Source organism: Rutidosis leptorrhynchoides, chromosome 8 (assembly GCF_046630445.1).
Source record: "Rutidosis leptorrhynchoides isolate AG116_Rl617_1_P2 chromosome 8, CSIRO_AGI_Rlap_v1, whole genome shotgun sequence".
Lineage (NCBI taxonomy): Eukaryota > Viridiplantae > Streptophyta > Magnoliopsida > Asterales > Asteraceae > Rutidosis > Rutidosis leptorrhynchoides.
Genome location: NC_092340.1, coordinates 294595353 through 294608652, shown reverse-complemented (window position 1 = coordinate 294608652; position 13300 = coordinate 294595353). Strand labels below are relative to the sequence as shown.

Below are 13300 nucleotides of genomic sequence, written 5' to 3'. Positions count from 1 at the left end.
CCTTGAGCAGTAGGCAATATTTATGAAGGTCCATGTTTGTTTTGTTTTTTTGATTTTTTTTGGTATATAGATAACTAATGGTTACAACTTAACTAGTACGCTAACGGCAAATATACATAAAAATAAGAAGGATGTTGTGACGGTGATAGATGTTACGGCCGAGTATTAATTGAAAGGAATTGTTTATGAAGTAGGTATCGTATTTAGATTGGCAAAAAACATGCCGGTGGTTGCACATATTTTGCAGCGGCCGTACGTGGGATAGGGTCAGGGGCGGTGGCAAAGAGATACAAATGGGGTCATATGACCACCATGATCTGAAAATTTTCATTAATAACTTTTTAGGTTTGACCCCAATTAAAAATATTCAGCCCACTTTGACCCCACAAAATCCAACTCAACTTGTTTACTCATTAATTGGGTAATTGATAAATAGATAATCACTTTTTTAGTTCCACTTTGGTCCACGAGTTATAGATTCCATATTGTTTGCCACTTTGCTCCACTTAGGTTAGCTGCTAATCTACTAAATTATTTGCTAATGATCTAAATTATGGGCTAAAACTTTTTATGTCACTTGTTATAAATTTGGTTACTGCTAAACTTTGATGATATCTGATGTTTCGTTATTCAATTAATAAATGTGTTCTTTAACTTGATTTTAGTTGTTTCATTTTGTTTATTGATCAAATGGTGTTAATTTGATAGCTATGAAAAACTTACTTAAAACAAAGGAACCATCTTCTTCAATGCCTATTAATGTTCTCTTAAATTGTATTTTTCAATGATTCTTTATCTCAACGTTTTTCAAATGATGTGTTTCCGTAAAAAAAAGTGTAGCTATGGATAGTTTTTAAGCAGATTTTGTGTAGTTTTTTAGGAGGATTTTGGCAATTTTTTGGGTCATTGGGGCTATTTCTAAGCTATTTTGCCACTATTATTACGTTGTATTTTTTTTTACTTATGCTTATGTATTTAAGCCTTTTTCAGAGTTTAATAGTGAAGTTGGTTTATTACAATTACTGTTGCAAAATTTCTGCCCCCAGTGTTACAGATTCCTGGATCCGCCACTGGATAGGGTGAGTGATTTGACGGGGTGGTCGGCAGCCTAGGTTAGAGAACATGGTCGGATACCATGTTAGACAACAAAATTTCCCATAATAATTATATTATCACAAGACGGTATTTATAGACTACACAATTCTTAAACCTTAATAAATTCTAATGGACTCTAAGCTCACATACGGACTTGGGCATTATTATCGTCTAATATTAGTACGTTAAAGTGACCACATTTGTTATTAGAAATTAAGAAAGAACTATTTAAAAGATAAACTTCAACATAACTTAACATGGAGTTCTAAATGCATACTTTTGGATGATAAAATGTATGTGTTTCAATCTTCAGAAAGTAAGCAATTCATATTGAATTCAGCTTTCAACGTTGTATTAGAAGGAAATTGGATTTCTTAGTTTGGAAGATCTAATTGGACTTCAGTCACACTCCAATAGCCGACTTATGCATTATGTCTCTAGCTAGTCCTTTCGTCAGTTGGTCCACTAAATTTTGTTAGTGACTCACCCTATCCCACCTACGAATACCATATTTTGTTAGTGACTCACCTTATCACAAAATCAATGGATATCACTGTATTCATGATCAACTCACGAACTATATTGTGTCTAACACCTAAGTGACTAGATTTTTCATTGTACATTTGACTATATGATTTAGCCACAGTACAAGCTTTTTCACAATAGATGGAGATATGAGATATACGCTTTGGCCACAAAGAAATCTCATAGATCAAATTCCTCAACAATTAAGCTTCATTACCAGCTACAACTAAAGCTATAAATTTAGACTCCATAGTCGAATTTGTAATGCAAGTTTGCTTCTATGAAGCCCACGAAAGCGCAAAAGTTTCCTTTCGGGAACACCGGGCATACTGAGTTCATAGATGCATCAAGTATTGTATAACTGAGGGTCTTGGTTCCTATGAAGTAGATAAGTTCATATAAATGGATAAGTCTCGATCACAACTTAAGTTGGACAATCCTTAAGATATAGTCATACAAGTCTATCAGTATTACAGTCTCAGTATAACAACATCAATCGTACTAAATTTACATAATTACGCTAGCCTAACTTTCTATCACAGCATCATACGAATACCTTAAGCTAGCATGGTAGTTCTAAAACGCATATTTAAACATAATAAATATATAAGAGACAAGTTTAAATTAAAAAAAAGGTGCGTAACAAATTAAAACCTTAAATGCGTAGCGTGCAAAAATCCGCCCCCTTTATCCCAGGGTCTTAGAAGTATCCTCCAAATGAAATTACGAAGCTACTAACTAATTTTATTTTTTATTGAATGTGGAGTATTTGTGTGTGTGTGTGTTTTTTTTTTTTTTTTGAAGTTTGTTGAAAATGAGAAACAAGTGGCCTTTATATAGGCAATACTGCCAGTGGGCAAGTGTGTGAGGAGGCCGGGCAAAATGAGCATCCCGGGTAGGCCATCCATGTACGAGTGTCCGGTATGATCTTCTTGGGTACAATGCTCGGGTATAACAGTCGTGTGGGCAGTCCATGGAACTATCACGGGTAAAGCAGGCACCCCAGGTAGACCAACCGTGTGGCTTGTTTTGGCTTGTCTCGAGCTTGTTTCTTGCATCGCAGCTTAATTTTTGAGATCGTAACTTGGTTTTCGGAGTCGTAACTAGATTTTCATCGTTTTCGCTCTAGATTCTTCGTTTTAAGCCCTTTTTCTTTCATTCTTCTTGCATCGCCTTCGTATTCACTTGATCTACACAACAAAGCAAAAAAAAAAAAACGCAAAAACTTTGATAAATTAAATCAAATTATTATTTTAGGGCTTAATATCGGGGGTTAAAACGTGATTTTTTAGACGATATCAGTGGTGATACAAGCAACCACAATATAGGTATTGAAATAATCAAAACTATCCCTCTGTATAAAGCCTTGGATAATCAATCTATATTTGAACTTGTCAATGTTTCATTCGACTTTCATCTTTCGTTTGAAGATTCACTTGTTACCCAATGGTCTGCAACCCGGTGGTAACTCAGTCACCCAAGTGTTATTTTGCACGGACTGTTTCTTTGCAAAATCCGACATCATGAGATTCATAGACTCATCAAAGGTTCTAGGTCCTCTTTCATACTATAGCGGTATGAGAATTGTAATGAAATTCCATCTCTAAATCCCTCAAGTAGTTAAAGCTATAAATCATATTCATAAGACTTAATTGTCCTTATTCTACTTCGTCTACGAGGTTCGGGTATTTCGCTAGGTATTACCTCCAAGTGAAATCCTTGTATAGTTTCATTCGAATGAGAAACTACATCCTTTGGTCCATGTATTCAAGTAACAAAAGATTCATCAAAAATTGCATCTCTTGATTCTAAAACTGTATTACTGAAACAAAATCATTAGGTTTTATAACATACAATCTATAAGCCTTGTAATGCTCATGAAGATACAGTCAATACATGTTTCATACAGTGTCTTCCTTTTGGGTTCAATTATTCTAATGACAGTGCGACATTTCCAAACTCGCAAATAATGCAACTTTGATCGTTACTTGTATCAAATTTCATTAGGAGTAGTATTTCCTCTTTTGTAAGGAAACGTATTCAAATGATAACAAGACGTCAACATGACTTTCCCCAAAACCCCCTCACTCATACCAGACAACATGCAATTCACCATTTTCTTGAGAAATCTATTCTTTCTCTCAGCTACACCATTTTGTTGTGGTGTATAGGAGCTATAGTTTGATGAATAATCACTACATATTGAATAGAAACTGGGTTATAGTATTCGCCACATCTATCAGTGTGCAAGGTGTTAATCAATCCATTTTGTTACAATTCTACTTCATTATTATAAATTCTAAATTTTTCTAAGGTATTATCTTTACCATGTAAAAGATATGCATAGCAAAACCTAGACGCATCATCTATAAATATGACCACATACTTCTTATTTTCTAAATGGGGGTAGCATGGAAGTCACAACGATCACTATGAATTAGTTACAGAGACGAAGAAGTCCTATTTATATCTTTATAATATTTCCTTGTGATTTTATTCAGCATACATATTTTACAGTTTTCCAAATTCATGTCAAAACTAGGAATCAATTCTTCTTTAGACATTTCAAACATTAATCTGTAATGTACATGTCTTAAACATGCATGTCACAAAAAGAACCATTTGAATAAGAACTAATCATATAAGCAGAAATATCAACAACGTGAGCATTTTTGAGATTCAACATAAAAACATCATTATTATAATAACATAATCCAATAAACACATCATCTTTCGACAATATATACTTGTTGGATACAAATACTTGTTTGTAACCACACTGATTCAATATAGGATTGGAAATAAGAATTTTTATCATCCGGTACATATTATGCATTAATAAAAGTAATTGTGTTTCCATAACTAAATTATAAAACAAAATTTCCATGACATAGAACATGAGCGATTGCTTCGTTTCCCATGTGAAGTACATAATTCTCCGGTTGGATGTCTTGTACCAACACTGATCTTTCAAGCATGACATATGGCACCAGAATCAATCTACAAGCAAAGTGATCGTTCTTCACATAAAATGATTTAGATATATGTGACACATAATTCGTGACGAAATTTATAATACAATCAAAAATGTTGACCTTGGTTAAGAACTTCGTCCTTAGACCATTTCCCCAAACCCGAAGTTCTTGCTCCACAACTGTTCTTTCCAACATGATAATCTCTTTTGAAATGATCATATGCCTCACTTCCAACAAGTCTTTTTATCCTTCTTGTTAGAACCATCATTTTCCCTTAACATGTGAGTTTAATTTCATTGAATCTTTTATTGTTGTTTTTGTTCTCACAGTAACCATCCTCTATCATGTTAACAATTGATGATCTCACTTCTTTACAATTTCCCTGTCCACTTTCTAGAACCCGTACTGATTTCTCAATACGTAAGTCGCCTCTCAAATTAGTTAAAGACATTTTCCATTTCTTATATTTCACTGTGTGTATGTATTCCTACATGATGGATGAAAGGACCCATTCATATACATTATAAACGATTCACAATAGTTGATTACATCGCGAGGTATTTGACCTCTATATGATACATTTTACTAACATTGCATTCGTTTTTAAAAGACAACTTTCTTTACATCAAAAATTGATAGGCATGCATACCACTTCATAATATCCACTATCCAACTATAAATTTACTTAATAATAATCTTTGATGAACTCAATGACTCGAATGCAACGTTCTTCGAAATATGCCATGAAAGACTCCAAGTAATATCTTTAAAATGAGCAAATGCACAGCGGAAGATTTCTTTAATACCTGAGAATAAACATGCTTTAAAGTGTCAACCAAAAGGTTGGTGAGTTCATTAGTTTATCAGAATCATTCATTTTCATCATTTTAATAGACCACAAGAATTTCATTTCCAGTTCTCATAAATATACGTCCCATGCATAGAGACAAAAATCATTCATATGGATTGAACACCTAGTAACCGACATTAACAAGATGCATATAAGAATATCCCCTATCATTCTGGGAAATCCTTCGGACATGATAAAAACGAATTTGAAGTACTAAAGCATCCGGTACTTTGGATGGGGTTCGTTAGGCCCAATAGATCTATCTTTAGGATTCGCGTCAATTAGGCGTGCACTAATTCTCAAAATGAGTGATGTTCCCTAATTCTTAGGCTACCAAGCAAAAAGGGGCATATTCGGCTTCGATCATTCAACCATATAATGTAGTTTTGATTACTTGTGTCTATTTCGTAAAACATTTATAAAAATTTCGCATGTATTCTCAGCCCAAAAATATAAAGGGTAAAAAGGCAAATGAAACTCACCATACTGTATTTCGTTGTAAAAATACATATAACGTCATTGAACATGTGCAAGGTTGGCCTCGGATTCATGAACCTAAGTTAAATATATATATTTGTATGTTGATCAATATTTGTCTAATAAATTAGGTCAGGTCATAGTGTACCACAATCCTAATGCTCGAGACTAATATGCAAAAATCAACAAAAATCAATTTGACTCAAAATGATTTCCAAAATCTATACATGATTATAATATATTTTAAATATCGTCATTTTATATTTTTAAATATTTTTAAAAGATTTATTAGAGTAAATAATATAATTCATTTATTAATAAATAAAATTTTATATTAAAATTTACATAATAAAATATACTTTTATATATATTAAGTAATAAAATTTATAGAGTTCATTTAATATCATAAAGATAATATGATAGGTATTATTAAAGTAATTTATTACACGTAGTAAAATATGTTTGTATCACATATTTATTTGATAAAATAATATCTATAATAATAGTAAGTAAAAGTTGTATTATTTTGTAATAATAATTATTATTATAAAAATATCCATATTTATAATTACTTAGATGACATTATGATAAAACGATAATTCTAATTATGATAACTTTAATATTTACAATACATTTTAATATTATTTTTAAAATAATAATTCTATTTAGAATGATAATAATAATAATGATATTTTATAGTAACAATGACATTTTTATTAAAATGATAATTTTTGTTAAAATGATAGTTTTAATACTAACGATACTTTTAATAATAATAGTAATAATAAACATAATAAGAACGATAATTTTATCTAACTCAATATCTTACAATATTTTAATTTCATCAAGATACTCATACTCATTATTTTCTAATCTTTTCGTTTAATAGCTTTTAATCGACTTTTATATCGTGTTCATAATAATGATAATAATAGTAATCAAAATAATTAGGTGTTACTAATATTAGTTTTAATAATACTAATAATGATAATTACTATGACATTATTAACGATAATACTAATAATTATTTTAATGATAATATAATAATAATAATAATAATAACAATAACAATAACCATTTTTAAATAATGATATATATATTAATAATGATAATAATAATAATGATAATAATAATAATAATAATAATAATTAGATAATAATTATAACTTTAACGATAATAACGATAGTAATAATAATAAAAATAACAATTTTTAATGATAAATCCTTTTATTGATAAAGATAATAATAATAATAATAATAATAATAATAATAATAATAATAATAATAATAATAATAATAATAATAATAATAATAAGATAAAACTAGAACGACGATAATAATAATTATTTTTAATAATAATACAAAAATTCGATTGACTATAACTTCAAATTCGTTCATCGAAACCATTCGATATCTAAAGGAAAAGTTCTTAATTTTTTGCTAGCTTTCCAACGACATGCATATCTTATACCTTATCTCAACCGCATAAATAACTAATTCAGGATTCAACATAACCTAACTAAAGGCATTATCAAAAGTACAAGCATGCGTAATCCTAAATACTCGAGCACTAGTCAGGGATACACTATTAATAAATAAAAGTTAAGTTATGAGTGCTCACATATCAATATTGAGATTCAATATTGCAGGAAAGGTACGTAGACGCAACGGAGATGACAACACTAAATTTGACCTCACGGGCATACCCATGAACCATACTGTGATGCCCCGTACAAAACCATCGTGTACGAATCATCAACAACAGGATCATTACAAGGTCAAATACTATATGTTGTTTCAAAACAAGTTTGCATTCATGAATAAAGGTGACGTTTTAACCAACGTCAAATGTTTAACAACCAAAAGTATGCTTCTACGAATAGCAAGCAATAATAGTACGTGACCCATAGGTCATTACAAATACATCGTTTCAAAAGTAATATAGTTTGAATGCAAAATAAACGTTTCATGCGGTGACATCTCTAATAAGCACAGCGGGTGTCTACAAAGCATGACTAGTACAACGGAAGCAAGCAAACCTTAAGCACCTGAGAAAAACATGCTTAAAAATGTCAACACAAAGGTTAGTGAGCTATAGTTTAAGTATAACAGTAATGTGGTAGGCCACGAGATTTCAGTGCTTTAACAGCGTTTCAAAACAGTATGAAAAGTATATGTATAACCGTGGGCACTTGGTAACTAACTTAACGTAAGTAACACCCCCCTAAAAGTACACTTGGCGAGTGCCTATGTTTACGAAGTATTAAACACCCGTTAAATGCTAGCGCTACTAGCCCGAGTGGGGATGTCAAACCCTATGGATCCATATCTAAGATTCGCGTTCACCGGTTCAAAGACCAATGACTAAACGTTACCGAGCTAAGGGGAAAGTTTATGCCGTTGTATAACCCACACATATATAAAGTTTAAGTACTCGTGCATAGTATGTAAAACGTAAAATGCGCATGTATTCTCAGTTCCCAAAATAGTTAAAGTAAAAAGGGATGCTATAACTCACAGTGGAAAGTAGTAAAAGTCGATACGCGGGAATAGTAAGCAAGTGGTTGGTCCGGAAGATCCTCAACCTAAGTCAAAAGTTACTAAGTTAGTAAATCGTTCCCAAAGGTTTAAATGTATGTAAATTAGGTCTTAAGTACCATCATCATTCATCATTAAACAAAAAGTGTAAAGTAAGTTTCAAGTCAAGACTAGGGTTTGAAACAAGGGCTGATTTCGTTCAGTCTCCACGACCTCTATACAAACTAAAATGAGGTGAGACCAGTGGCCATGGCTCTGTATATGAGTCCCCTAGGGGCTGACCAATTTACAGAACCAAAATCGTCTTCTTTTGACCGTGGTGACGGTTTAAGTGCGAGTAGGTCAGAAATTTCAGCACAACGTTAATAGGGTGTAGTGACTTTCGGGAGGCCAAAGATCCTAAACCGTAACTAGGATTAAGACAAGGTCTAAACGGAAAATCATCTACACGAACCGAACTAACTGAAAATCAACTTTACAATAGCCCAGGTAGTTTGATCAGTTCCAGAAAATAGTAAGAAATGTGTTCCGGTGGGTTCTTGGTGCTTGATGCTCATTACGGTTCTCATCCTTGATGCGTATAGCTTCAAGTGTACAACTCGTTGATGGGTTTGCATAATCTTAACCAAGGTTTGACCATCATAACACTAGTGTAAGTCTAAGATAAGTTGCACAACTCACTTAAGAGTTGTATGTAGTTTGATGATCCAAAGTTACATCAAGATCTTAGATCCGACACATACATGAGTTACAAAAGTAATATTAAGCTATAAACTTGAAAGTAAACTAAATAATCAAGATCTTAAGTTGCAGAACTTAGATCTTAGCTAGATCTTAAAGATCCTAGACTAGAAAGTCTAGATCTAGTGTTCTTAAGTTAGATCCTAAGTTATAGAACTTGGATCTACACTTTAATGAAACCATAAGTTATGAAACTTAGATTTTCAACTTGATAAATGTATGTAAGCTTGTAAGCTCTTATTTACAACATAATTAGAAGACCATAAGATATAGAAACTTAGATCCAACATAAGTGTATGAAGTTATAACTAGAAAGTTATACTTCCATGTTCTTGAACTTATAAAGTAAACTTTTAGTTTCAAGAAATATTAGATCAAGATTAACTAGTAATAATTTAACAACATCACAACTTTAAAGTACATAAAATGAAGAGATAAACTAAATCTACAAGTAATAAGTTCATGGTTGTTCATACTTAGAAAGATTCAAGTCAAGACTTTGATCTTTAAGAAAGTAAACCTTAAGTTTACAAACATGAACACAAGTATGATAATGAAACTTATGAACTTTAAATCTTTAAAACATTTAAGTGTAGAACCATAAACTAGAAAGTTTAGAATCTTGTTCTTGGTTCTTCATCAAAGAAAAGATGGAAGTAACCAAGATTACATGAAGATACAAGTTATAGAACTTGATCTTTAACAACACTAAACAACAAGTAAGTAAACAACAACAAAGAACAAGTAATTTAATGATGATGGTGGCGGTTTTTAGAGGAAGAAAAAGAGAGAAAATTAAAGCCTTTTTACTTACAAGTTGAGAGAAAAAGAGAGTGAGAGAAGTTGCAAGTAAGTTGTGTGTGAAAAATGAAATGAAACTAGTGAATAAGTAACAAAGTAAAAAAAAAATTGAACTCCCTCTACACCTCTCAAGGCCGATGGTTTCAACAACAAAAGGGGAAGGATTCAAATCTACTTTCCAACATGGGAGAATGGTGTAAGCTTGAAGTGGTATTAAAGCTAAATGGTGTGGGAATATGGTGTAAGTATGCATGTAACAAGTCTTTACATATAACTAACTAATCTAGTTTTATCTTAATGTAATACTAGCATATATCATGGGCTTACAAGTCCATTAAGAGTGTAGGGTGGGCTTCCAAGTCCATTTTCAATAATAAAGGCCCAAGTCCAAGTAAGTATGCAATTAAATAAATCAAGCCCAAGTAATTAACTAGTAACCTTAGTTAATTAAAATGATTAATAATAAATAATCATGAATGTAAATAATATTCGAAAATATTATTCGTGAAAAGTACGTGTGTCACAAAGAGAAGTCGGGCCATGAAAAGTTAAATAAGGTAACAAGTAGCACGTATAAGAACACGTTTATTAAAACGCAAGCATTAGTAATAAATTATTAATAATTAAATGTTGGAAAATCTAGGGTCGTTACATCACCCACCTATTAAAGAAAATTTCATCCTGAAATTTTAAGCTGAGGTAGATGGAGGAGTTGGGAAAAGGTGAGGATACTTCTGCATCATTTGATCCTCTCGTTCCCAGGTAAACTTAGGTCCTCGTTTGGCATTCCATCGTACTCAGACAGGCTCTTCCACGAAGTGGAGTTTGTCATCAGTCGTAAGTTCCTCTAATGGTATGACATGTTCCGGTTCAGCAAAACACTTCTTCAAATTCGATACATGAAAATTAGGATGAACTGAGCTCAATTGAGTCGGAAGATCTATACGGTAATCAACGGGTCCAACACACTCCAAGATTTCAAAAGGACCAATGGATCGCGGATTGAGCTTCCCATGTTTTCCAAAACGGATCACACCTTTCCAAGGCGCGACCTTCAACATTACATGGTCACCCACGCTGAATTCGAAGTCTTTACGTTTAAGGTCGGCATAACTCTTTTGGCGATCACGGGCCGTCTTGAGTGTCGCTTGAATTTGGACAATCTTCTCAGTTGTTTCATGGACTATCTCGGGTCCGGTGATTTGCGTTTCGCCTACTTCGGCCCAACAAATAGGAGAACGGCACTTGCGGCCATACAATACCTCAAAAGGTGCGGCATTAATACTCGAGTGATAACTGTTGTTGTAAGAGAATTTGGCTAGCGGCAAATGCATTTCCCAAGCCTTTCCAAAATCAATAACATAAGCACGCAACATGTCCTCCAAAGTCTGAATCATGCGTTCGCTTTGTCCATCGGTCTGTGGGTGATACGCGGTACTCATGTCGAGACGGGTTCCCATGGCTTCTTGTAAATAACTCCAAAATCTAGAAGCAAAACGGGGATCACGATCTGAGATGATCGATAAGGGTACACCATGACAAGATACAACCTCTTTTATGTATAGTTGAGCGAGTCTCTCCATCGTATCTGTTTCCTTCATGGCTAAGAAGTGTGCAGATTTAGTAAGACGGTCAACAATAACCCAGATGGTATTGTATTCGCCCATCGTCTTTGGTAACTTCGTAATGAAATCCATTGTTATCCTTTCCCACTTCCATTGCGGGATTTTTGGTTGCTGAAGTAATCCAGAAGGCCTCTGATGTTCGGCCTTAACTTTCGAGCAAGTCAAACACTTCCCAACATAAGTTGCAACGTCCTTATTAAGATTAGGCCACTAATACTGTTCCTTGAGATCGTGGTACATTTTACCAGCTCCTGGATGAATCGAATATCTCGACTTGTGGGCTTCATCTAATATAAGGTTCCGTAGATCTCCATAACGAGGTACCCAAATTCTTCTGGCATAGCATCGGAGTCCAGTCTCCTTAACTTCAAATCGAGAAACGAGAATGTTCAAGTATTCATGAGATAAATTCTCCTCCTTGAGAGCCTCATCTTGGGCTGATCGGATCTGGCTATTGAGATTTGAATGAATGGTGATGTTCAGTGCTCGGACACGAAGAGGTGCTATTCTCTCCTTTCGGCTCAAAGCGTCAGCTACAACATTGGCCTTGCCAGGGTGATAATGAAGTTCACAATCATAGTCGTTCAGTGTCTCGATCCATCGACGCTGTCTCATATTTAGTTGCTTCTGATCGAAGATGTGTTGGAGGCTTTTATGATCGGTGAAAATAGTGCTCTTAGTTCCATAAAGATAATGTCTTCACAGTTTTAATGCAAAGACAACGACTCCAAGCTCAAGATCATGCGTTGTGTAATTTCATTCGTGAATCATCAGTTGTCGGGAGGCGTAAGCGATAACCTTTGTGCGTTGCATCAGTACACAACCAAAACCACTCTTTGAAGCATCGCAATAAACGACGAAATCGTCACTGCCTTCAGGAAGTTATAAGATAGGTGCGGTGGTTAACTTCTTTTTCAAGGTTTGAAATGCTGATTCCGGTTCGGGTTCCCAAATGAACTTCTTGCCTTTGTGAGTCAGCGCGGTCAAAGGACGCGCAATCAGAGAGAAACCTTCAATAAATCTTTGGTAGTAACCGGCGAGACCTAAAAATTGGCGGATGTGAGTCGGAGTAGTGGGGGTCTCCCACTTGCTGATAGCTTCAATCTTTGCTGGATCAACTTTGATACCTTGATCACTCACAACGTGACCCAAAAATTGGACTTCCTTCAACCAAAACTCACACTTGGAGAATTTGGCGTAAAGTTGCTCTTGTCTCAAGAGTTCCAACACTAGACGAAGATGTTGCTCATGTTCTTCTTCGCTTTTGGAGTAGATGAGGATATCATCTATGAAGACGATAACGAACTTATCCAAGTATGGCTTGCATACACGATTCATGAGGTCCATAAACACGGCAGGTGCGTTGATGAAACCGAATGGCATCACGAGAAACTCATAATGACCATAACGGGTTCTGAATGCAGTCTTCATCACGTTGCTCTCTTTCACCCTCAACTGGTGATAACCGGATCGCAAATCGATCTTAGAGTAAACGTTCGATCCTTGCAGTTGATTAAAAAGATCGTCAATTCTGGAAAGAGGATACCGATTCTTGATCATCAATTTGTTGAGTTCACGGTAGTCGATACACATGCGGAATGCTCCGTCCTTCTTCTTCACAAATAAAACAGGTGCGCCCCAAGGCGAGAAACTTGGTTGGATAAATCCACGGTC

At 34.0% G+C, this 13300-nt stretch overlaps 1 protein-coding gene across 1 annotated transcript in view; it reads right to left on the bottom strand.

Moving 5' to 3' along the window:
* Positions 1 to 2731: 2731 nt before the first annotated feature.
* Positions 2732 to 13300, bottom strand: part of LOC139864318 (uncharacterized) — a 75834-nt gene continuing 65265 nt past the window's right edge. The window contains exon 2 of the mRNA XM_071852896.1: positions 2732 to 2810. Coding sequence (XP_071708997.1) covers positions 2732 to 2810 — 79 coding nt within the window. The remainder of the gene's footprint in view (positions 2811 to 13300) is intronic.